Raw genomic sequence first — 27,638 nt, 5'->3', positions numbered from 1 at the left:
ATTAATGGCTTAAAATAATTTGATGAATTCATATTTTTGCAAACAGCTATTGGAACTGAAACAACACTTACTTTTTAACAGCATGGCCTAGTGGATAGAGCCTGGACCTGGGAGAGAAGGACCTAGGTTCTCATCCTGGCTCAGCCACTTGTCTGCTGTGTGACCTTCAGCAAGTTACTTAAATGATTTGTGCTGCAGTCGCCTCATCTGTAGAATGGGGGTTGACTGTGAGCCCCATATGGGACATGGACTGTGTCCAATCTGGTCAGCTTCTGTCTACCTCTGTAATTAGTACAGTTCCTGGTACATAGTAAGCACTTAACAAATACTATTAAAAAACAAGAATCAGAACCTGGTCAAAATGATTTTAAATATGTCTGAAATTCTGTACCTGAGTCTGTTTTTCTTTTCACCGTTTAGTCTTAGAATAATATTGGGGCTTGGTTTTTTGGTCAGTACTTTTGATCTGCCTCCTTGTTGTTAACAATATTGATTATTATTCCTTCTGGTAGGTATTGATTGGATATGGGCTAAATGAGGTCTCTTGTATCGTCAGTTTAAGAAATAATGGGTAGACTAAAGCATGTAGCTATAAGCTCACTGTAGGCAAGGAAGGTGTCTGTTAAATTGTTGTGTTGTACTCTCCCACGTACTTAGTACAGTGCTCTGCAAACAGTAAGTGCTCAGTAAATACCATTGATTGATTCATGATTGCCATTGAACAGGAGTAAATGCATTCCATGGAAAATGCCTCCCAACTCTTTTAAATCTATGGCAGAGAGCATACCTAGTTTCTTAAGGAGTTTCCAATTAATGTCTGTCTCCCCCTCTAGACTGTAAGATCATTATGGGCGGGAAACATGTCTTCTAATCCTCTTGTATTATACTCTCCCAAGCACCTAGTACAGTGTTCTGCACAAAGTAAGTGCTCAATAACTATGACTGATTGATTTCATTGGTTTATCAAAAGGCAGAGTAGGATTGCCCTCAAAAGAACTTGTGGAATCAAGACAGCCTCCAGCACTAATGCAATTCTCATTTCATCCCATGTGAGGAGAATTCGTGGCTGTAGTATAACCAAGCCCTAAACCAGGTATGGGTAGCTAATTAAAATTAGTTTTACTCGGACAGGCAGGCCAAACTAACTTTTAAAGACATAGCAAGGCACCATTGCATGGACTATAGTATAACAACAGTCTTCTGGATGATAATAGCAGCAGGATATATCAGCCTGGCATGGGACATCAAGAGAAAAGTTATTCTTCTCGAAAAGTAGTTTTTTTGGAAAACTGAAATAGTAAGTGGAAGTTCTGTAAACAGCAGTGACTTTTACAAGTGACAAACACTTCATCATCTCAGTGTGGAATGAATTGGCAACTGACCAAAGGTTTCTTTCAGCCACACCTTTATGTGTGCTTACTATCCACACCAAATTCAACAGGGGACAGTATTTTCTTTTTCTCTTCTTTCTTCCTTTCATTCTTTCTTTCTCTCTCTCTCAGGAGAAACAAAGAGTAAGGGAAAGAAGTAATTGCAAGAGGTTGCTAATGACGCCTGGAAGTAGAAATATTATTTATGACTGGTCTGTTTCTTTGCCATGAAAATTTCACAGCTTTTTCTTCCCCAGCGTACTACAGCCAAGAAAAGAAGTTCACAATTAAATTTGGCTTTACGTAGAGGTTTATTTTAGCTGCCTCTCCTTAACCAAACACTTCTCTTGTCCCAAGTCTTTATTAATAAGTTGTGTTAAATGATATTTCAAGAAAAGCTCGAGTAGCCTGTGGTGGGGGTTATAGTGTATTCACCAAGTGTCATTTCCCCAGTATTCAGCCTAACTCACACTTACTGTAACAAAAAAAAAATCACCTTTAAAATGAGCTCATGGGGCAGCTGGCCTGCTGCTGAATGTTACCTTGTTTCATCCGCTCGCTTGGCCCCTGCCCACGGAAAGGGTTTAATTTCCCATCAGCTCCAAGTCAGCAGCCAAGCCCAAGTCTTTAAGTTAAAGAAAAGTTTTCAGGCAGACATGTTTCTGCAGATAACATCAGCACTTTTCTTTTTGTTCTTTTCTGTGAAAGATTAGGGTCAGGGAAAAGTGTTGAAATTCCCTTAATGAAATGTAAACTCTAGCGTTCATAAAGACTTGAAGTTATCCCACAATAATTACTTGCACTTAACAGAAATACGTCTCTTCCCCTCACACCGGTGACTGGAGGTTTCTTTAGAGTTCCATTTGGCTTTTTCTGAACTTGAACGAGCACATTATCCCCTCAAAATGCCCACCTCCGAGGACTCCATGTTCCTTTGGTTTTCGCCACGGTTCTCTGCTTGGCGAAGGGTGGATTATGATTGAGTGGAGATGAGCAGAGCACAGCCCTGACTGGCTTGGGCAGAGGGAGGCTCTGTTTTGGCATACCTGACAACGAACCACTAGGTATCCCATTCAGATTCTTTGCTAGGGAAAATCAGAAAACCAGTATTTAGGTCAGAAGCTGGATCAGAGCCTTGGCTAAATTGGACCCGGCTGTTAGCGTGCCAAGCTTTTAGCCCAACACCAGTTCCTAGCACAGTGTTCACTTTTACAACAATGTCTCCCATCATCCCTCACTGACTTACACAGTTTTCTTAAGAAAGTAGTCTATGTGCTTAGAGAGTCTCTTGAATCCCCTGTGCTTGAAAAAAATTAAGCATCTGGAGTAGGGAGGGGAAAATTTTTCTCCCTCCCTTTGTTCTCCCTTCTGTCTCCTTATTCTAAGGAATTCTGATCCCACCTGTTGTAGATATAGGCATTTCCCTTCCCACCTCCTTCTCTTCTGGAGTTCTGCTGTTTCATTCTTAGGACACAGTATTTCTAACATGTGATTTTCGGTAGGTTTACATTTTATGCAGATATATTCCCGAGTGGGATAACACCATTCAGGGAATTCCACGTGCTGCAGCTTGCTTATAGTGCTGGCTTTGTTCCCCTGTTAACTCTGTGGATAATTTGACAAACACAGTCTCTAAAAATGAATAGCCCATTCCCCAGTTTAGAAATTCCGCATTCATATGTGTCACATAGAATATTTTCTACACCTCTACTTTCCCTGGAGTTTCCCCAGTTGAAAATACTATTTCTCTTTGAACATTATTTTAAGTTCTGCACTCAGAACCCAACAACTCCATTACCAACTGTTGTACTGTTACCAACTTTGTTACATTGTACTCTCCCATGTGCTTAGTACTGTCTGCAGACAGTAAGCGCTTAATAAAACCGACTGATTGATAACTAATAATTAACTGACAAAATTATTTCTTCCACATATATTGCCTAACATTTTATCTTGCTTGGGCCAAAATGCCGGTAAAATTCAGAGCATTGTGATGGAAGAGAACTACATTGACTTTGTGTATTCAAAAAATAAAAGGAAATGTCACATTTAACACCTAGGTTAGTGGGTCTCAAAAAATATTTTGTGATATCTAGTATTGTGGATTTCCCCTCATTTCTCTGGTGGCACTTTTTAAAAAATGATACTAATAAAGATTAAGAGTTTTTAGGTGATGGTAACTGGGCATATATGAACTTAGTACATGATACATGATTACAGTGAGTATTGGTGAGAAAAATTAACATGTTGGATGTTCAGTTATTTTGTTGATGGCTACAGCATAGTTGTTAGGATACCATGGTCATTCTTTTGTATTCTATGCTTTATCCTGTGATTTTTAGTTGAAGGAAGCCCTGAGGTTCTTCCTTTGCAAAAAGAATGGAAAATTCTATCAAGATTTTGTAGGAATACATACCTGTTATTAACATGAGACACAATCAAATATGAATATTATTTTTTAAGGACTTTGGCAGGCAGCGAAGATGTCAGATCTGTGTGGACAATTGATTACTAGTTCTGAAGTCCGTAATAGTGATGATGATGATTATTATAAATAATAATATTACTGACAGCAATAATAAAATATTTATTATTCATGTAGTATACACCACCAACTAAATTAAGTGGTGGGATAGATGCAGCCTAATTAGGTGAGACAGTCCCTGTCCCTCATAGGGCTCACAGTGTACGGAAGAACAAGTATTTCATCCTCATTTTATAGTTATGGATGAGGAGGCCAAGGCACAGAAAAGTTAAGTGAGTTGCCCGAGTAACAGGCAACTGGGAGAGCCAGAATTAGAACCCAGGTCCTCCTTCCACTAGGCTATGCCACTACTCTGTCAAAGTAATGGGAATATTAATAGTATTTAGTAAGTGCTTACTGTGTGTGCAGAGCGATGTATTAAGTGCCAGAAAAGAATACACATGGGGGAATTAGACACAGTCCCTGACCCTCAGGCACACAATCTATAAATAAAAATGGGGAGAGAAGCCTGGTGACAGACACATAAGAAGAGATGAAATAAAACAGCAAGATAAAGACATGGACAAATTCACAAAATAAAAAAAGAGAAAGAATGATCAAGTATCTGTGAAACCCTTTCTTTCCAAATGAGAATCTTTTGGCTTTGAACATCAACAAAAAAAAAGTTGTTCTTTGGAAGCCCATCGTGGTGTTATAAAGGAGGACTGGGGAGACTTTTACATTTTGAAATTTGTCAACTTTGGGCTTTATAATTACGAGCAATTGTGGAACCACCCCACCTTTCCCCCGACCTCTGTTTTTAAAAGAAAGAGCTGCTTACAAAAGCATACTTAGTCGATGTGACCCAATTAGGCTGGCAAGGATGGCTTTGAATTGACAAACTATTGATCCATTGTTCTGGCGTGAAAGTTGGGAATGCACTTAGTTTAGACGGCCTTGCACAAAACACGTTTGTTATCCTAGGAAGCTGGTACGGATTTTACCTCTGCTTGTGGAGTCTTGTGTCGGCCCCTCTGAGTAGAGTGATTTACCAGCTGTTAAAAGAGTGCAATGGAAAGGACATTTTGGGTGCCATTGGCATTCCAATGATGTGATGAAACATATTTTTGTTAGGAACTCATCTGGAAAAAAACAGGTCACATCCTGAAAAGAAATGGTAAACGACAATGATGCTGCAAATGATCTCATCTTAAAGATATGTTTATCTCATCGGTAAACTTCTTAAAATAAATATGTTCAGTAAAGTTGCCTGAGGTTTTAGCACTGCAGGAAATACTGAAACCATCTTATAGGTCTTAATTTCACCTGCAATGAAAAGTACAGTCACTTGAGTTTCTATTCCGTGTTCTTGATGTTTCATTAGACTGAGTACAGTGTTCTCAGCTATTTCATGCAAATTTAAAAATAACTGAAAATTCATTCTGGATACTGGTGGCTTCGAACTTTGATTGAAAGCCACTTGTTTGTGGTTTCGCATCACTGTTTTCCAGGGAGTTGGAAAAGATGCATTGGCCAGCAGGTCACATTCATCCTGTGACCTGTCACTAGTGGGAATATGTGGGATAGATCACTGGTCTAATCGCCATTTCACAGGTTTTTTGAAGCGACTCTTTGCCAGTCTTATTTTTTTCTCAGGCACCCTAAGCTAGCCCGAGGAGCCACTCAAAATTCACTCCCTGAATATTCAGCCAGATTAGCTATCTATCCAGTATAAATACTTTGGCTCTCCCTACGTGGGTCTTATTGGTGCCGGTATAAGATTGTCAACAGTGTTCTAAAGGAGAAAATCTGAGGAATAATTTTCTAAAGCATGCTGGTGGCATTTGAAACCACTCCGTTTCTATTTTTACTTTTGATTGTGTAGCCTACTATAACGGACTGAAGATATTCTAGAAGTATTTGTAGTGAAAATAGAAAATCCCTTGGAATCCCAACTGAGACCATGCGTGGTAAATTTCAGCCAGAGCAAATATTGTATTGGCAAGTCCTTATGTCTCTGAGCCTATATCTTCAGCCAAAATTGTAATCAGATTTTTAGGGTTGGGACACCTTTAGAGTATGTTGTTAATGTGTGACCTTGACCCTGCCTGTTGTAGCAGTCAAAGGAGTAATCCCTTCCTGGAGTCTGGTGGGAGCCCCCAGCCTACTGCAGTTTAGCCGACACGATGATGCTCTGCCTCATGTTGGCTTCTTCTGCGATACTTTTACTTTCAAAAAGGATTACTAACGGGAAGAGCAATAATGCATTTGTTCTGATCAGTTTTTCTAATAATAATAATATGAATGGTCTTTGGTAAGTGCTTACTATGTGCCAAGCACTGTACAGATGTAAAATTATCAGATCGCCTTCAGTCCCTGTCCCATAGAGAAGCAGCGTGGCTCAGTGGAAAGAGCACAGACTGGGGAGCCAGAGGTCATGGGTTCTAATCCTGACTCTGCCACTTGTCAGCTGTGTGACCTTGGGCAAGTCACTTAACTTCTCTGGGCCTCAGTTCCCTCATCTGTAAAATGGGGATGAAGACTGTGAGCCCCACATGGGATAACTTGATTACCTTGTATCTACCCCAGTGCTTAGAACAGTGCTTGGCACATAGTAAGTACTTAACAAATACCAACATTATTATTATTATTATCATTATATGGGGCTATCAGTCCAGAAGGGAGGAGAACAGATTGTGTTTTCCCATTGTATGGATGAGGAAACTGAGACACAGAGAGGTTAAAGGTCACAAAGCAGAAAACTGGAGGGGAAATGGCAGAGTGGGGACAAAAATGGAGGTGTCCTGACCTTCAGTCCCATTCCTTCAGAACATCCTGTGTCCTTTCTGAAGGACATTTCTAATTATAGACTTAGGATTTAACAATGAGGTCCCTGGGGTCCCTTTAGGAAAGTGAGGTGTGGGAAGAGTGAATTGTGAGTGGTGTAAATGAATCACACAAGTAAGGTTTAGTGTACTGAGAGTAACTTTGAGCCTTTGCTTATCCTACAATTCACCCAGTCATTCATTCATTCCATCATATTTATTGAGTGCTTACTGTGTGCAAAGCACTGTACTAAATGAACATTTCAAGTCCAGTCAAGGCTAGGAGAAGTAGCATGGTGTAGTGGATAGAGCATAGGCCTGGGAGTCAGAAGGTCATGGGTTCTAATGTTGGCTCTGCCACTTGTCTGCCGTATGACCTTGAGCAAGTCACTTCACTTCTCTGGGTTTCAGTGACCTCATCTGTAAAATAGGGATTTCAAATGTGAGCCCCAAATGGGACAGGGCTACAGATCTGACTCGATTTCCTTGTTTCCACCCCAGTGCTTACTAAAGTTCCTGGCACATAATAAGCGCTTAACAAATACCATCATTATTATAATTATCATTATTATTATTATTATTCATGTGTTTGGTATAGGATGGCTTTTCAAAGTTTCATCTGGGTCACCTGCAAGCCAAACTAACCATCCTGAACAGCAAAGGGCAGAAGAGGAACAGTAACAAGTGGAGCTTTGGAAAGCAGTCAGCTCACCACCCTTGAAATAATGTTTAGAACAGTAACACAGCTTTGCAAAACAGAACACATCAGGAGAATTGATGTTAGTGGGATACCCACACACTTCTTATAGTGCTAACTGAGTTGAGGAAGGCAGATAAATATTTGAAAGGCAGTAGAGAGCGTCAAACATCGAAGCATCTGAGAGATCTTGGAAATAAACACCTCTCACATGGACATGGTTTTAAAATACATAATGTGTGGAGAAACACGGCCTTGGTATTTGAAGTGAAACTAGTAACGGCGAGGTCCTCTCCAAGTGTGTGAACGTATCTGAAAAAAACAACGTGAGATCAACATTCTCTCCTGTGTTTTTTGCAAGTGAGGACAGGTCCTCATTGTGCTTGTTGGTTTGTCCCACATGGGCCATCCCTGTTTTCAACTCTGCCTCCTTATGTTTCGATTTCACGAAGGCCTTGTTTTGGAAGAACCTCTTCTGTCCTGATTTTTACCTGCTAGCCTTGTCTGTCTGCTGCGGGGATCTCCCTATTATGTTGCATTGTTACTCTAAATCTTTAAAACATTGTTTATGACCCTTCAGGGTTATGTGCACCCCTTCCAGTTTCTCATGAAGCAGTGGTTTTCGAACCCTGCTGTCATCCATTCTCCTCACATGCACCACCCAGCAAAGTATTGGAGAACCGGAGGGTTCCAGAATCTCCCTGTTGATGTGACATTTGTTCTGTCATTTGAAATTGGGTGTGGTGTCCAGAAGATGTTGATGTGAAACAGCTCCAGAGGCTGCTGGTGTCTCCTATACTGTGGCCTAGGAGAAAGAGCACTGGCCTGGGAGTCAGAGGACTTGGGTTCTAATCCTATTTCTACCACTTGGCTGCTGTGGGACCTTAGACAAGTCACTAACTTCTCAGTGTGCAGTATCCTCATCTGTAGATTGTCTTTTGAGTAACTGTTCTCCCTCCTACTTAGACTGTAAGTGCCATTTGGAAATGCAGCTGTGCCTGATGTGGTTATTTTTTAATGCCAGTGCTTAGTACAGTGCTGGGCACATAGTAAGCACTTAACAGATGTCACGATTATTTTTAGTAGCACTGAGAATAAAGCCCAGGTTTACAGAAACACTGTTAAACCCTGAGAATCAGCATGGCCTAGTGGAAAGTACATGGGCCTGGGAATCAGAGGACCTGAGTTCTAATCCCTACTGCATCAGCCTTCTGACTACTGCATCAGCCTTCTGACTACTGCATCAGCCTTCTGACTACTGCATCAGCCGTCTCTCTGATCTCCCATCCTCGTGTCTCTCTCCACTTCAATCCATACTTCATGCTGCTGCCCGGATTATCTTTGTCCAGAAACGCTCTGGGCATATCACTCCCCTCCTCAAAAATCTCCAGTGGCTACCAATCAATCTGCGCATCAGGCAGAAACTCCTCACCCTGGGCTTCAAGGCTGTCCATCACCTCGCCCCCTCCTACCTCACCTCCCTTCTCTCCTTCTACAGCCCAGTCAGCACCCTCCGCTCCTCCACCGCTGATCTCCTCACCGTACCTCGCTCTCGCCTGTCCCGCCATCGACCCCCGGCCCACGTCATCCCCCGGGCCTGGAATGCCCTCCCTCTGCCCATCCGCCAAGCTAGCTCTCTTCCTCCCTTCAAGGCCCTGCTGAGAGCTCACCTCCTCCAGGAGGCCTTCCCAGACTGAGCCCCTTCCTTCCTCTCCCCCTCGTCCCCCTCTCCATCCCCCCATCTTACCTCCTTCCCTTCCCCACAGCACCTGTATATATGTATATATGTTTGTACATATTTTTTACTCTATTTATTTATTTATTTTATTTGTACATATCTATTCTATTTATTATATTTTGTTAGTATGTTTGGTTCTGTTCTCTGTCTCCCCCTTTTAGACTGTGAGCCCACTGTCGGGTAGGGACTGTCTCTATTTGTTGCCAATTTGTACTTCCCAATCGCTTAGTACAGTGCTCTGCACATAGTAAGCGCTCAATAAATACGATTGATGATGATGATGATCCCTATTCTGCCACTTGCCTGCTCTGTGACCTTGGGTAAGTCACTTCACTTTTCTGTGCCTCAATTACCTCATCTGTAAAATGGGGATTAAAACTATGAGTCCCATGTGGGACATGGACAGTGTCAAACCTGATTACCTTGTTTATACCTCAGCACAGAGTACAGTGCCTAGTACATAATAAGTACTTAAAAAACAATTTCCAGTACAGAGAAAAGTAAAAACTTGATTCACAGCTATTAGTTGCATTGTAACTGAATATCATTTAGACTGCAAGCTTGTTGTGGGCAAGATTTAACAACTCTGTTGTATTGTGTTCGACCAAGCACCTAGTACAGTATCCTGCACATAGTAAATGCTCAATAAATGTGATTGATGATGATTACTAATGAGGTAAGAGAACTAGGTTGGTCCATATTTTGGACAGGATTATAGGATAAATTTAAAGTTTAGTACTACATTCGCTTAAGGGGTGTCGAGGGAAGGATTAGGGAAGCTGGTAACACATTTTGCAAATCCCATTACGTCAGAAGGATATATTGCCTTGTGTGACTTTGCTGGCTTTCGGTCTTAGAGTAATTTGAACAATTTGCACATCTCATCTTCTGCTCAGGGAGGGAGATTTGCTATCCCATTATCTTAAAATGTGCATGTCTTTTTACAAACCAAAATCTATATCTTGCTGAGAAGGGAACACTTCAGTAATAGACCTGAAGAGACTAACAAATATATGAGCTGTAGACAATCACCTTACCCATAAAGTAATAGCATCGTGATCTGGTTCTCTGAGTCTCTTTATGATTAAAATGTCAGGAGTGGGGGGAAACGTCTAGTCATGGTAGACCCTCACGGATTGCCTTGACAAATAGGGAATCTATTAAAAATGGCCAGATCTGGCAAATTAGAAATTCATATATATTTATGATGAAAAATAAATAAACCACATCTATCATAGGAGCAGGTGAGGTGTTTCTCTAACCTTTATTACATCCTTTTCCAAACTTTAAAAGTCTGGAATGACAACATTTAAAGAATACATCCATCCTATATCCAATCACTTATCATTTGTCTTCATTTTGGAACTGTTGGAATCACAGTGGATTTTTTTTTCTACTCCGTCACATAATAAACACTACTTCATTAGTCACTGAAATTTAATGTGATATTATTTTTATCAAACATGCAAATCATTTTCTTCTTCACCTGGCAGCATCAAAGGTCACACTCAAGAGTTCTATCAATCTAGTATTTATTGAGCGCTAACTGTATGCAGAGCACTCTGCTGAAGCACTTTGTTAGTTGTACAGAGATATACTAATCAAGTGGTCCTCTAATCATGCTGCATTTCCTATCCTCTTATTTTTGTCTGGTAATAGTAGTTTTCATGTTAGTTATTAAGTACTTACTATGTGTGAAGCACCTTGCAAAGCTCTGGAGTAATTACAATGTAAACAGATTAGACCCAGTTACTCTCCCATAAACCTCACAATCTAAATGACCTAAACAGACACAGAATTTTAAGGATGAGAAACAAAACAACTATAAATGATCAAATGAACAATTCAAGATAACACAGTAAAACAGTAGCTGAGCAAGATACTCAGAGGGAGGAGCCCTTTCACTCCTCCTGGCTCCATTGGAACCGTTTAATTATGGTTCTGTGATTTCTGTCCATGTCTCTGAAACATGCCCCCAAATTAATTCAGTACAAGTAGCCTGCTGTTTTGATCAATGGTGTTTATTGAATGCTTACTGTTTACTGAACTCTTAAGTGCTTGAGAGAGTACAGTGTCACAGAGTTTGTGGGCATGGTTCCTGGCCTCAAGAAGTTTACAGTCTAGCATTTCCTCCACCATTGCTGCAGAATTGAAAATTCTTGTCTTCTGGAATTTAGTTGTTTTCTCTGTCATTCATTCATTCATTCAGTTGTATTTATTGAGTGCTTACTGTGTGCAGAGCACTGTACTAAGCGCTTGGGAAGTACAAGTTGGCAACATATATAGATAGTCTCTACCCAACAGCGGGCTCACAGTCTCGAAAGGGGAGACACCTAGAAGGGGGAGACACCTGTCCCACCTGTTCTTTCCCACTTAAGGGTCCTGGAAGATACGCTAAAGCCATTTAATAATTACTGTGGTTTTTGTTAAATTCTGACTCTGTACCAAGCACTGGATTAGATGATAATTGTAGCATTTGTTAAATGCTTACTATCTTCCAAGCCCTGTACCAAGCACTGGGGTAAATACAGGTTAATCAGGTCAGGCAGTCTCTGTTCCAGATGGAGCTCAAACCGTGAGGTGAAGGGGGGAAGAACAGGTACATAATCCCCATTTTACAAATGAGGGAATACCTAATCCCCATTTTTACAGATGAAGAAACTGAGTCACAGTGAAGTTAAATTACCTTCCTGGAGTCAAACAGCAGACAAGCAGCAGAGCTGGGATTCGAATACAGGTCTTCTGACTCTCAGGCCTGTGCTGTTTGCCCTGAAAAACATGACGTCTATAAAATAATCTGATTGTTCACAGTCCCTGGCCAACACAGGAATCATGCAATGAGGAAGATGGAAAAATATATTCAATCCCCATTTTACATCTGGGGAAACTGAGTCACAGAGCTATTAAATGATTTGCCAAAGGCCACAGATATTTTCCATTATTAACTGATTTTTTTTCTGCAGTGAGATTACCTGTGTTATGCCTAGCTATTTCATAATGAGTATAGTTTACTGTGGTTTGGTGAGCTCTGGAAGGGATAGCCATGCATTTACGTAAGAATGGTGGACTTCGAGGGGAGCAATTGTTTTTTAACGGTATTTGCTGAGCACTTACAATGTGCCATACACTGTACTGTGTGCTGGGTTATGCACAAGATAATCGGGTAAGACACATTTCATGTCCCACATGAGGCTCACAGTCTTAACTCTGTTTTATAGATGAGGTAATTGAGGCACAGTGAATTGCCCAAGGTCACACAGAAGACAAGTGGTAGAACAGGAATTAGAACCCAGGTCCTCCGACTCCCAGGTTCTTGCTTTTTCCACTAGGCCTTGGCGCTTCTGTAGAGGAATTTCAATGAGGTTGACTTTTCATATTGAGTTTATTTTCTTCCAGTAGTGCATTAGAGTTAGACATGATAGGAGTGTGTGGCTCTGCACCATCTTTCTCTATCTGCTGCATAGTATAGCTTTAGGTATGAAGCAACAGCAGTAGTATCGAAATTCTAGGGCCTCATTGTAATCACATTAGCAGAGGAAGGAAATCCACCTTTTCCCAGAAGAACAGCACCAGCTTGTCCTGGTCAATAAGAATACCACTGGATCAATCCCCAAATTGTATAAATTCACAAGCAACAGAATAACCGATTGATTTGCTTGAATGTGTTCTTATTCCAGTCCCATTTCCTCTGACAGTTTCCGAAATATATCTAGGGCTATGATTGGTTGCATACCAGAGCCAAACAAATGTTTTTTTCATTCTCATTTCTCTATTTGACTATCACAAGAGTCCGAATCCATCTTGTTCCAGAATTCACTCAGTCATGTTGCTTGAGCACTTACTGGGTGGAGAGCAGTGTACTAAGCACTTGGGAGAGTATACTCCCAAGCAGCGTGGCTCAGTGGAAAGACCCCGGGCTTGGGAGTCAGAGGTCATGGGTTCTATTCCCGGCTCCGCCACTATCAGCTGTGTGACTTTGGGCAAGTCACTTAACTTCTCTGTGCCTCAGTTACCTCATCTGGAAAATGGGGATTAAGACTGTGAGCTCCGTGTGGGGCAACCGGATGACCTTGTATCTACCCAGTGCTTAGAACAGTGCTTGGCACATAGTAAGCGCTAAACAAATACCAAAATTATTATCATTATTATTACAGTACAACAGAGTTAGTAGAACATTCCTTACTCACAGCGAGCTCACAGTCTAGAATGCGTTCACAGTCTAAGGATCCTTAACTTTTACAAATACTCACTGCTTGGGAGAGTACACTACAACAGAGTTGGTAGAACATTCCTCTCTCACAATGAGCTCACAGTCCAGAATGCATTCACAGTCTAAGGACTTCAAATTTTTTAAATTAGGGATTGTCTCGTATGTATTCCTTAAAGGACAACTATTGTAATGGAAAAATCAAGTTTGTAATTATAATTTATTAGCCTTCCTCACTATCACCAATAGCATTTATTGAGTGTAGGGCACTGTTCTACATTCCTGGGGACACACATTGACAGTGGGATTTTTTTTTGAAGCCCCCTTCAAATCTCACCACTCTTTTGGAGCAGGTGCATGATTCTCCCTATCTGATTAACTCTCTTACTTTGTCCTGTGTTCCTCTATTGTCCTGGGAGTTACTGTTTCAAATAGGAAATGGCCATTGGTTTTTATACATTAGTGTTGTAGATAAGGTTTTTAAGTATGCAAAGTGGTAGTTATTCCCCTTATTTTGATGTATCATTTTCCCTGTCAGCTGTGCACTCAGCTCTTTCACCTGTCCCCATGTGGAGTCCTGGAGGGCCACAGATTGTTTTCCAGATTTACAAACATGAACAGCACTATGGATTTTTCCCAGTTGGGTTCCATTTTCAAGCTATACTCTTTTCTCTCTATTTCCTGGGTAAACCCGATTCAGTCTATTTTCTTTAAAAGTTCAGCCATATGTATCATTGGTATAATTTTTTTAGGTGCCAAAGTTTCTGGCTAGTACTTTTCTTCCGAATTCTCTGTCTGTGCCATTCAGAATAAGTTAATCCGTTTTCAGAAAAGCACCCATCGTCTTTCCTTTAAAACCATTGTCAAGTGATTAGCTTGTCTGGTGCAAAGTATCTTTTCTTGAGAATAGTCATCTAATTGGTTTGTTCATTTCAGCTGTTATATCAAGAAAGGAGTGGCTCATTTGAGCAAAACACTATAAAGAATGAAAGACAAGGAGTTAGAAAAGAAAATAAGTAATAGGCAAATTTCACTGTCAGCCGTGTCTTCATCCAGTATGAAGGACAGATATATAATATGTTATATTATGTTATAATGCCATATTATATTATATATTATATGTTATAGTAAGTTATGTTATAATATATAATATAATATAATATAATATAATCATGGTATTTTTAGGTGCTCACTACATCAATTAATGGTATTTATTGAGCACTTAATAAATACAGAGCATTGTTCTAAGTACTTGGGAAAGTACAACTCAACAGAATTAGTAGACAAATTCCCTGCTCATAATGCGCTTATAGGCACTATACTAAGCACTGGGGTAGGTGCAAGCTAATGAGCTTGAACACCTGTCCATGTTCCAAATGTGACTCACAGTAGTAATTCTCATTTTGCAGATGTGGTGACTGAAGCACAGAGAAGTTAAGTGACTTACCAAGTTCACATAACATATGTAAAAATAGCACAGCATATATACATAGCATATATGTAAATAAATGTAAAAAGACAGTTTCTATATTGTTTATATTTTGTCTATAATTTTGTCTATAATTGTCTATATTGTTTCTATATTGTTTATATTTACTGTCTTTCCCTATTATTCACCAAAGAATCTCCCACTTTGAAAAAAAGAAACTTGAACTTTTTTTTCCCCACACAATGCTAGTTCCCCAGGGGCCCAAATTCCTGTGGCCTCTATAGCATTTTCAGAGATGTTCCATATTGTGTACATGGGAGCAAGTACTGCACGTTGCAGCTGAAAACATCTGTCATCATGAGTCAGGAACAGCCCTTTTACCTCATATTCTAAAATAGGGTTAGACAAAGGAACTTTGAAATATAGTGTCAGGTGGCCAGGAAGATCTGTTCAGAGGAAAAGCAGTAGTATCAGATGCAGATCGATGAAGAGGGTGATTCTTTTCCCTGGCTAGAAAGAGAAGGTAGAAAGAGGGAAAGGGGACCAAAAAGACTTGATTGATGTAGGAGTTGATAAATTTTGCAGAAAATTAGTCAGTACCTTTAGTGGCTCCACATTGTTTACAGGGAGTGAGGGTAGCATAAAAATGGGTTGCAGGGGTTGGGGTGTAGGGAGAACTCAGAAGAGGCATAGAGATGTAAATATCTCAGTATTTAGTTGTTTTTCTGCTTTTTCATGCATTTGATTTCCATGAATTTCCTATTCTGGGATCTGACTGAAAATGATTGAGAAACTGATTGTGTGCTTTTTATATGGTATTTGTTATGTTCTTACTATGTGCCAGGCACTGTATTAAGCACTCGAGTAGTTGCAATGTCGTCAGGTTGGACACATTTCCATATCCAACAAGGGACTCAAAGTCTTAATCCCCATTTTACAGATGACCCAGACTGGCCCCAGATTCTTGTTCTGAAAAGAGCCAAAATTTTGCACATTTTGGTACACCTGCAGGGAACAGAATACTTTGTTAGGCCAGTCTTCTGGAGTGCTTTGAAAGTACTAGGAAGAAGAGTCATTAGGGCTAGCAGAACCCAGGTTATGATCATTTGAAGTAGTATGGGAGCTTAAGCTGAGGGGAAAAATGCAAACCTAACTTGTTGCCAGCACTTACAATTCTTGGTGCCTAAGTAAGTGTTTAATGGATATCAAATATCAAAATTAGTATTATTATTATCATGATTACCATTGTTCTGTATGATTCCCATGAAGAGATGACTGGAAAATATTATTGTTTGCTGTGGTTGTGCAGTGAATCAGGAGAGTAAGCTGAGTCCTTGTGGATGCTATGTCTGCCATCCTAGGGATTAGGCTGAATTTGACCTTTGGGGTCAACATGATGTTTATATTTTTCCCATGCAGAGAATGGTCAACATTTTGGTATGGGGAGACCTCTTAATTTGAACACCAAGAGTCGGATAATAAATGAACATCCACTTTGTTTCAGACTGGGAAGGAATAGAGAGTAGTACAAAGGAGACGGAATAGGATTAAGACCAAAGGAAGCCCTTGGCAAGCAAACATTACTCATCATGAAAAGAATATTGGGGGAAAATCTGACAGAGTGGAATAACAGGAAAGTTAGTCACTTCTGAGAGAAAAGAAGCCTCCCCACTCCCCCGCCAAAAGGGAAGAGATATTTAAAATAGGAGTGCAGAACTGAAAGTGCAAGTGCTGAGAGACAGATATGAGCTAATTGGGAGAGCCGAGAGAGAAAAAGAATTTGACTGGCAGGGTGAAAGCATCAACCTAAGAAGATTGTAGAAGGGCTAAACAGAAACAAAACTGGAGGAAGTTTGTTGTTTTGGATAAAGAAAAGTCTGAAAATAAATAAAAGAATGACATATGCTTCTGCGCCTAGCACACCAGAATCAGTCAAAAACAAACAAATAGATAAACAGTATGGAACATAAGAAAAAAAAATCATTTCCTTTACAAAACACACCCTTGATTCCTCTTTTCCCCCTTCCAGGTTTTTTTTCACATATACATATGCATATGAAAATATGTGATGGTTAGAAAGCTTTAAATCAGTGCCACTTTTATTCCAAGACCACATTTTCATTTTGATGCATTCCATTACTTTAGAATTAATGAAGATAACCATTTTGGAAATGCATTAGTGAGCTTGTCTTATCTTTTGCTGTCGAGTTGCTTCCGACCCATAGCATCTCCATGGACACATCACTCCCAGAGCTCCCCACCTGCATCTGCAATGGTTCTGATAGTCTATCCATGGAATTTTCTTGGTCAGAATATGGAAGTGGCTTACCATTGCCGCCTTCCGCTCAGTCAACGTGAGTCTCTGCCCTCGACTCTCTCCCATGTTGCTGCTTCCCAGCACAGGTGAGTTTTGACTCAGATTGCTTTCCACTCGTTAGCCACTGCTCAAGCTAGGAATGGATTGGGTATGCCTCTGCTTGACTCTTCTGCCCATAGCCAAGACTGGTAGAGTACTGGAAACTCTTCAGGTGCGATCCTGAGAGGGGATTAGTAAGCTATATCCCTTCAAACACTTTGTAGAGCTAATGGCAAAGTAGTTTGGGGCTGAAGAAGAGGTATATTTCTAGAAAAAGAATGCTAGATATTGCAGACTGTGTGTAACATTTACCCTTCCATTTGGGATTCCACCTGAAGTAAAACTTGTCTGTTTTTTTGGCTTTCTTTTCGGTCAGGGAGACCCATTACCATGTGGGAAGTGGAGAATCCCTAGAGACTGCAGTACCTTTGTCCACCTGGATATGGGCCTTGATCATGGAAGGGTTAAAAAAAGAGGTTGCTTAAAAATAGAGCCCAAAGGCAATACATCCATTCATTCATTGTCATATTTATTGAGTGGTTATGTTTTTCAGAGCACTGTAATAAGCACTTGGAAGCATATAGTGTGACAATAGACAGGCACATTCCTTGCCCACAATGAGCTTACAGTCTAGATGGAGTACGCTGTAAGATAGACTATTCTACAATCTAGTCTATAGTCTAGAGTAGTCTGCCATCAGAGATATGATTGAAAGACATGTGAGTCATAGAAATTGGGACATGAACAAAAGCTTCCAATGTTTGAGTGAAATAGGAAAGCATTAGATGATTTCAGCCTGGATGAAGCATTCCTGTTGATGCTACAACAAAGTAATATGGAGATTTTCCCAGAATCCTAACCTGACCAGAATAGTACCTTTCATGCAATACTAATGTAACTAAGAGGACACCCTGATTACAGGACAGTGATTTTGCATTTCCCAAAACTCTAGGGTCATCTGACCTTAGTTAAATGGATCCTGTAAGCATCACAGATGAAAGAAAACTAAGGACAATTTTAAAGCAAACAACAACAAAAACCTTCTCACATATCAAAGAGGCCACAAGGGAGTTTGTTTGAATTCAGAAATGTTTCTTTCCAAAACACTTGACAGTGAATATTACCTCAAACTCTGAATGTTTGTTCTTTTTCTGCCTTGGAAATAGTGTCATACTGAGCCAGTAGCAGACCTGCTTGACAGATCATTTTGGTATATTTGAGACAAACTTAAGAGGACTGAGTGTCTCAGGAAGTATGGAACGTCCTGGGACATTGGAGCCTTCCATTTTTCAGTCGCTAGTTCAACTTGGCTCCAGGCACTGATGATTGATAGTTGCTCATACCTGGGGGGGATCCCAGCTCTACCACCTGTCTTGCTGTGTGTCTTTGGGCAAGTCACTTAAATTATTTGTACCTCAGTTACCTCATCTGGAAAATGGGGATTAAGACTGTGAGCCCCATGTGGACCACGGAATGTGTCCAACTTGCTTAGCACGTATTTACCCCAGCTCTTAGAACAGTGCTTGGCACAAAGTAAGCACTTAACAAATACAATTATTATTATGTGTCATATTCAGTGGGAAATCACTTTCCACCCTACATCCCTACCAGACTTATCTAGTGACATGCTTCTCCCTGGTGTCCCCCAGGAGAAGCAGATAAAACTTAAAAGGGGGTAAATGAAATCAAAAGAGCAGTGCACCTGAGATGGAAGCCCTGATCCAGGATCAACCGTCTAACACTGTTCACAAGAAATGTCTCCCCTTTGAGAAGCAAGTGTAATAAAGATCTTTGGAATGCTTTTCCAGATCACCTGGTTGTAAACAGAGCATCCTTTTGAGCCAATGTAACAGTTTGCCTTCTGTACATCTAACCATTTGGGTGTGCAGGGGTGTTCTCCCATAGCTAATGTATGAGCCAGGTGAATGAAATTTAGCTGTTTGGTTACACAGGAACAACAACCTGTTTTTAGCTACCATCCATGATTCCCCAGCATCTGTGCCCAAGCCACTCTGAGCACATAAAACAACCCTTGGTTTTTACACTTTATCCTGATAGATATATTACAGGGTTACCATTTCCAGAAAATGTCAGCGAATGCTTCTAAAATCTTTTTGAATAATTTTGTTTGTTTTCAGTGAGTATACTAGGAACACAGACAAGATGGACTTGTGCCACCAGCAAAATAAGTATGACTTGTTTTTTTAATGTAGACTTCATAGTCACTACCCGAAGAAGCAAGGTGGAGGTGCTAAAAATAGTTTCACAGTAGCTTCTGTTTTCTCTTGACAGGCTTCTTCTGTAAGGTACTTCAAAAAAGTGTAACAAACTGCATGATTGATGCTTTTCATCTAAAGATCACAGCTCTTTATGGTCATCAGTTCACTAAGCCTCTCAGTATCCTGTTAGATTAAGATATAGCTTTAAGCATGTTTAAACTTCTTGAAGTTTTGGTTATAAAACCAACTTTAATCAAGGTACTGGGGTACCTCATTTTTCCACATTTTTGACAGAGGGAGTATTTGCCATCTCCTTCTGCCTCAAACATAGAAATAAAAAACCCAAAACACTCCATAACTGGAACTGTAATGGACCCCAGATCTTGTGATTCTTACCAGACTGGAACTCTGATATTTTTTGAGGAATGAGTAGTTCAGGCAAACCATGGTAAAAGCAAATTGACAGAAAGGATAATAGCAAGGGTAGAATAAAATCATATTGAAATTCTGCTAAGGTGAATACTGTATGGAAGTTTACAGTCTCAATGATAATAATAATGATGGCACTTATTAAGTGCTTATTATGTGCAAATCAATCAATCAATCAATCGTATTTATTGAGCGCTTACTATGTGCAGAGCACTGTACTAAGCGCTTGGGAAGTACAAATTGGCATCACATAGAGACAGTCCCTACCCGATAGTGGGCTCACAGTCTAAAAGGTGCAAAGCACTGTTCTAAGCGCTGAGGAGGTTACAAGGTAATTAAGTTGTCCCACGGGGGGCCTCACAGTCTTAATCCCCATTTTACAGATGAGGTAACTGAGGCACAGATAAATTAAGTGACTTGCCTAAAGTCACACAGGTGACAGTTGGCGGAGTTGGGATTTGAATGGAGAATAGATTGTGCCCACACTGTATGTGTGCATAGTTTTCACTAATGCTAATGAGGAATTTCATTTGTCCATGGAGAAGAGAGTAGACCTCTTGATGTTTATATTCCTTCCCTAAATGATTGCATGATAAAGAATATAGTACGTCTAATTTCCCTTAGTCTCAGTTTGGTGTAATTTCCATGGAAAAGTTCTAGATACTTTTGGTACACATATTCTTTTTGAGAAAGTACTGATGGAGAAAGGAAATGCTGTGTTAGAAAACACTTGCCTATCTTGTCACATCCTATCACGGTCTTGTGAATTGAGCATTATTACCAGGCAGGCAGCATGATCCCATTGTGTCTCATTTGGAAAAAAAAAATTACAATAATTTGCTGTCTATGTATCCCGCTCCACCATCAGGAGTCATGAAGGGATCATAACAAAACAAACATATCTTAAATTTGATAATGGGTTTAAAGGCTGTAGCCTGAATATCGTTAAGTATACGCTGGGAACAAAAATGGGGTAAAAATCCTTTGTACTGCAAAACAGTGGAGCTTTGCTTTTTCCTGTTGTCAAGGAATTTCAGCATTACGCACTGTCCCATTGCAAATATCCCCAAAATCACCAGCAATATCCATGTTTTACCACACCTGGCCCATGAACCGATATTTACTCCATCACCCCAGAATGTGCCCATTGGGAAGGTTTAAAAGGTCATTAGAGAGAAACACACTCGCATTTTGCCTCTGACAGGAGATGGTGTCCGGTCTTTGGTGTAAGCAGATAAACGGTGTCTCTAGGTGAACGGTAAATGGGAACGCTTTGGCACAGGCTCTTCAAAGAGGTGGGTCTGTCTGGACTCACCCCAGCTTCTGCTGCTGCTGCTGCTTCCATTTTTGCTGGCCAAGAGAAAGCGGCTGACCTGGCATATCCTTTGCTCTTGGTGGTCCAGCAGTGGGTTAAAGGGCACCTTCTTGGATTCTTACCGCAGCACCCCGGCAAGAGGAAGCCGTGTCCTCTCTGTTGGAAGATACAGCATGGAGGTGGCTAATGGATGCTGGTGAGTGAATCAATTGACCGGCCCGGGAAAACTAGATGTCACCAAGGTGGGGCTTGAGTTCAGGAGTCCCCGAGGAGTGGTTGAGGATTTTATCTGAAAACCACACAGTGCACCATCCACTCTGCGAGGTGATTTTAAACTAGATGGTCTTATTTTGACTTGCCATTATGTAGGCAATTACTTTATACCCGTGCAAACTAGTCTTCAATACCATTTTACTTTACTCAGCCTAGTTGCTTGAAGGTCTCCCAGTGAGGTGTGTTAAATATAGTGTAAGGAACATGATTTTCCTACTGTTTTCCAAATCACTCCCGAGCTTGTTTTTTTTTTTTTTTCATTTGTTTGGCTTCTGGTGGCAACAGAATCAGTTTTATTAAAAATGATGGCAACTATCATCCTCTGTTATTGAACAGAGATTTCCCATTATGTAGGGCGGATAGATGACTACTTTTCATTGGTAGAATCATGAATTGGGTTATGAGACAAAGACCACAATTCTTGCCTGAGAATGGGATTGATTTTTTCAGTTCTTCCCATTCAGTGAGTGACTTGGAGGCAAAATAACAAGGTGAGTTATCTGGATTGGGCCAGGGAAAGTGTCAATGAGGTGTTTTTACTGTAAATTTGCCTCCATTCCCAAAACCGCTCTGCAGCCTGCCTTGTTCATTGAATGGGTGTGGTACCCAAAATGAAAATGGATTGAGGTGGGAATTTGGTTTAAATTCAAAGAAGGATCAGTTTTCATCTTGGGACAGTAAAAAGAACATTGGTACATTTGAACTTCACCTGGGGGTGCTCTACAACTTCAGGTAATAGGAATAGTTTTGTTGGGCAGGGATCTTGTCTATCTACTCGAGTGTCTTTTTCTCCCAAGCTATAGTATAGTACTCTGCACAAAGTAAGTAAGCACTCAGTAAGTACTATTAATTAATTGATCAATTGATTCAGTGTTAGGGGATTGAGACAGGGAATCCCTTTATTAAGCAGTGCTGTGGGAACATCTTTCCAAGTGTGAATTGTACTTTCCTAGCGCTTAGTACAGTGCTCTGCACACAGTAAGTGCTTAATAAATATGATTGAATGAATGAATCAGAGAAGCTATAAAAATATGAACATATGTGTCACCAAATTCTCTGATATTTTCCCACTGCAATTGATGTTGAAATCTATAAGAATCCAAGGGACCTTGAACAAGGACAATATCTATAAGGCTGATGTGGAATTTATTCCAAATTGCTCTGGAGTAGAGAATGCTTGGTTGCAAATATTTCGGTTTCTACCCTTGTTAAAGCTGCATATGTCTCTGTGCTGAAGAAATCGGTTGCTTCTGTGGCCTGGATTTAATTTCCTTTTTTTTCAATGATAAAACAAGGATTATTTGAACTAATTAGTAATTATATTGGTCAGGTAACCATAGAGAAAGTTACTATATGTCAGATTGCCCTTTGATGAAACTTAGAATTTTTCTTTGCATCTGATAAAATGATGCAGGTGAAACCTAAAATGTCAACACTTTACTTGCATCACATTGATGCGTTTTGCTATCTTCTGTCAGAGACAAAATTGTAGGAGGATATACAATTGGAATTGATCATCAGCAAGTCAAAAATAACTATCAAGGTTTTATTTAAAGTTGAAATGGAATCATTTTAGGTCATTCCCATTTGGATTAAGTAGCGATTAACCATCAGAGGCTGTTCTGTTTCAAACCACTTCAAATATAATGAGAATTCTATGTTAGTTGCTTTTGAGGATCTAGATTAATCTAGAAGCCCAAATAGTGTGATATGATGAGGTACCCTAGATTTAATTATGCAAATGTAGTAGATAATTTGACATGGCGATGGGAGGCATTGTGGGAGCCATAGTACTTAGTGACTATAAGCAAATAAATTTGAAGGTCACAAGTCTATTCATCTTTGACACCGAATTGACTTTTCTTCAAGTTTAAGCCATTAAATCCCATTAGGCTTGGCTGATTTATTTCAAAGACCAAAAACGTGAGTGCCTTCGAGAAGATAATTATGGTCATTTATGTAAAATGAAGACTGGTGTGTCATGGGGACCTTCTTGAGCTCAGTTAAATATTGCAAACTGGGATCAAATTGAAATACTAACACGTATTCCTTGCTCTTCTCTTTAGAGCTTTATATCTATTCCCACTCTAAAGTTGTGGCTTCTATGGGATACTAAGCATTACTTATCTCCATGATCCTCGTGTCCCTTCCACATGGCTCTGCTGTTTCCAAATTCTTTCCCTATCATTCTTGTTGGGCAGCTGCTCCCCTCATTCTAGGATCATTCTGTTGGGTTATGTGATCATTTTCCCCATCTCTTTACCTCTACCTATATGACAGTAACTCTGGGTTTTAAGCATCCCTTCTCCTGCCTCAACCTGGGCTGCTGTACTGTTTGCCCTTTAATAATGATAATTGTGGTATTTGTTAAGCGCTTACTATGTGCTAAGCACTGTACTAAGCGCTGGTGTAGATACAAGGTGATTGGGTTGGACCCAGTCCCTGACCCACATGGGGCTTGCAGTCTTAATCCCCATTTGACAGATATAGGATAGTGACTTACCCAAGATCACACAGTAGACAAGTGGCAGAGTCAGGATTAGAACCCAGGTCCTCCTGACTCCCAGGCCCAGGCGCTATCCACAAGGCCACGCTTCTTCCTTAAACTTGCATTCAATTTACTGAGATTCATTCATTCAGTTGTATTTACTGAGCACTTACTGTGTGCAGAGCACTGTACTAAGCACTTGGAAAGTTCAATTCAGCAACAAAGAGAGACAATCCCTGCCCACAATGGGCTCACAGTCTAGAAGAGGTTTTCCAAGCTGTGACTACAACTTACTACTCCAACTGACAAAAGCTCAGTGTTCTCCAAGCTTCAGGTCAGTGGTAGTAGCAGGTTCTGGACTGTCTCCTGTCCACCTGCTGTGGTGGCCTGTACGCCAAAGAACGTGGGGTAAAGAGAATGACTGTTGAACTTAGTGGGTCAGGAGTCTTCAAGGCACCAAGAACCCTCTGCAGAAGATTTCAAAAGGTAAGACTGTTCCAGTATCTGCAATAAGAGGGCAGGGATCAGGTGAAATCATGAGGGCATTTTAAGATCTGAAGTGCTCTGTGAAACTGCTGATTAATGATCCCAGCTCTGCCACTTGTCAGCTGTGTGACTTTGGGCAAGTCACTTCAATTCTCTGGACTTCAGTTCCCTAATCTGTAAAATGGGGATGAAGACTGTGAGCCCCACGTGGGACAACCTGATCACCTTGTATCCCCCCCAGTACTTAGAACAGTGCTTGGCACATAGTAAGCACTTAACAAATGCCATCAGTATTATTATTATTATGACATCAGAAACCAGAGGTACTCTCCAGCTGGAAACTTAAGCACTGAGATTGGCCCATCACTTGCTTGACATCAGAGTTGAGATTTTTAGTATTAAGTTTTCATATTCTTCTAGACTCCCCTTCTAGACTCCCCCTTTTAATAATAATAATAATAATGTCAGTATTTGTTAAGCACTTACTATGTGCAAAGCACTGTTCTAAGCGCTGGGGAGGCTACAAGGTGATCAGGTTGTCCCACGGGGGGCTCACAATTCTAATCCCCATTTTACAGATGAGGTAACTGAGGCACAGAGAAGTTAAGTGACTTGCCCAAAGTCACACAGCTGACAGTTGGCAGAGCAGCTTCTAGACTGTGAGCCCACTGTTGGGTAGGGACTGTCTCTATATGTTGCCAACTTGTACTTCCCAAGCGCTTAGTACAGTGCTCTGCACACAGTAAGCGCTCAATAAATACGATTGATTGATTGAGAAGCAGCGTGGCTCAGCGGAAAGAGCACGGGCTTTGGAGTCAGAGGTCATGGGTTTGAATCCCAGCTCTGCCAATTGTCAGCTGTGTGACTCTGGGCAAGTCACTTCACTTCTCTGTGCCTTGGTTCCCTCATCTGTAAAATGGGGATGAAGACTGTGAGCCCCCCGTGGGACAACCTAATCACCTTGTAACCTCCCCAGCGCTTAGAACAGTGCTTTGCGCATAGTAAGCGCTTAATAAATGTCATTATTATTATTGATTGATATTCTTATCCCCAAATCTGCCTTTTTTGATCTATGTATTGCAAACTGACCCTAGAATGAGAAAAAATATGTAGTCAATGAACTCCAGCTATCCCATCTCCTTAGAAGGGACATCAGATCCTCACATAAGTAAACCATTGAACAATGCACATGTGTTTTAATTATAATAATAAGAAATAAATGACCTGAGTTTATGTTATTGAAGGTACTTCTCCAATTCTTCACCCTCATGGCAAGCATTCTGATTACCACAAAAAGGAATGACAAATAATAATAAAAAAAACTAGACTTCATAATTTTGGTTTTACCATTGGGTTCATTTTTATTTATTTGTTTATGTATTCATTTATTACTAAGTGCAGTTCAAATAAAGTGACTTTTTGCTAATCTTTCCTGCCAAAAATGTTGGAAGCCAGTAGCTGCTTTTGAAGGAATCAGCAGATTGACTGGCCAGCTTGGTAGCATGACAGAGTGTTAATATCTTTGGATCAAAATCAGAGTCTTGCTTTGAAGACAGAACCCACTACCTTCATTAAGAGATGCATTTTCTGCCCCATTTACAGAGCCTTCACCTTTACTCCTGGCATTCAGATTGTAAAGTTTGGAATATTTTTTTTTCTTCCAATTGGCATGGCACAAGGCTATCTAAACATAAATGTAGAAGCTGGTTTGGAGCCACTTGGAAAGTTTTGCTCATTCAGTTTAGGTAGGATAGGCACTGTCAGCCCTCCCATAGGCTGGTAATGGAGATGCAAGTGAGGTCCCCCACTTTAGTGTTTCTCTGGGAGTACCCTGACTGCTCCAGAGGCTTTGCGCCCCCTTCTCAGAACAGCATCCCAACCATAAAGCTTGGCAACAGGAGGAGTAACAATCGATCAATCAGTCAATCAATTGTATTGAGTGAGTGCTTACTATGTGCAGAGTGCTATATTAAGTGCTTGGGAGAGTACAGTACAACAAGATTAGCTGACACTTTCCCTTTCTATAACAAGCAGTAACATATGGAGGCTTAGTGCTGAAACTTAAAAAATAGCTTTAGAAGTGGCAGATATTAGAAGCAGGCAAGGGACAGTTGAGCTGAAACTGGATTTTTTGGTATAAAAGTCTAGTGTCTGGCCGCACTAGTATATGTCCAAATCAACAGTTTCCCACAGAATGCTGGATGCATGCCAAGGGTTAATCTAAGCCCCTTCCTCCCCCAGCCTAGAACTCCCTCCCTCTCCAGATAAGCCATGTCATCACTCTCTCCATCTTCAAAGCATTATTAAGGTCACATCTCCTCCAAAAGGCTTTCCCTGATTAAGCTCTCTTTTCCCCAACTCATTTTCCCTTCTCTTTCATCTTTGCACTTCGATCTGTGTGACCTTTGGTCATTTGATATTCTCCCCAGCCCCACAGCACTTATGTGCATATATTTAAATTATATATTATAAATTAATTATTTATTCATATTGCTTCCTGTCTCCCCCTGTAGATTTGAAGCTTATGAGCAGAGAACGTATCTCCTAATTTGGTTGTATTATACTCTTCCAAGTGCTTACTACAGTGCGCTGCACATAGTAAGTGCTCAGTAAATTCTATTGATTGATTCTTTGGTGCTGGGACCCTAAGGTTCAAATTCAGAGGAACAAATGTAGGTGAGGACAGCATTTGCAGCTCCCAAAAATGGAAAATTGACACAGTACTCCAAGTCTCCTGCCTTTCTCTTAGCCCCAGGACCCGGGGACCTGCCGTCCAACACATAATAAATTCCCTTGGTAGGCTGAAAGCCTCCACAGTGGTCACACTGGCCAACACCCTAACAGTAGTGGTAATAATAATAACAATAACGGTATTTGTTAAGCCCTTACTATGTGTCAAGCACAGTTCTAAGGTCTTATGTAGATACAAGGTAATCAGGTTGGACATAATCCCTGTCCCTGTCCCACAAGGGGCTAACAGTTTTAATCCCCATTTTACAGATGAGGGAGCTGAGACCCAGAGAAGTTAAGTGACCTGTCCAAGGTCACACAGCAGACAAGTAGTGGAATCAGGATTAGACTCTACGTCCCTCTGACTCTCAAACCCGTGCTCCATTCACAAGGCCATGCTGCTTCAGTCTCTCAGGAGTTTCCTGCTCTGACTATAGCCTTGTTAGTGGCTCTTTTGTCTTTTTCATCCCTTTTTTTCCTTCACTGAGGAAGAGCCCTAACATAGGCTCTTCCAAGAGTATTAAATTGTAGTTCATCCTCCCTACATTTCAGGCCTTAAGTCCTAGGACTGAGGGTGGTGCTTCTTGACATACTTTATCTGGCTGGATCCAG

The 27,638-nt window shown here is 40.6% G+C and overlaps 1 protein-coding gene across 17 annotated transcripts in view; it reads left to right on the top strand.

Annotated features, from left to right (window-relative positions):
- Positions 1-27,638, top strand: part of MBNL1 (muscleblind like splicing regulator 1) — a 305,447-nt gene that overhangs the window by 118,998 nt on the left and 158,811 nt on the right. Inside the window, exon 1 of one of the 17 annotated variants that reach the window (XM_038759679.1) lies at positions 21,225-21,245. The exons of the other annotated variants lie outside the window; for them this stretch is intronic. Within the exon in view, the coding sequence (XP_038615607.1) occupies positions 21,240-21,245 (6 nt within the window). The 5' untranslated portion in view covers positions 21,225-21,239. Of the gene's footprint in view, positions 1-21,224; positions 21,246-27,638 lie in introns of those variants that run through there. 17 annotated transcript variants of the gene reach the window in all.

This window comes from Tachyglossus aculeatus, chromosome 1 (genome assembly GCF_015852505.1).
Source record: "Tachyglossus aculeatus isolate mTacAcu1 chromosome 1, mTacAcu1.pri, whole genome shotgun sequence".
Taxonomy (NCBI): domain Eukaryota; kingdom Metazoa; phylum Chordata; class Mammalia; order Monotremata; family Tachyglossidae; genus Tachyglossus; species Tachyglossus aculeatus.
Note: the sequence above shows the minus strand (reverse complement) of the source record. Positions and strands in the feature narration are given on the sequence as shown.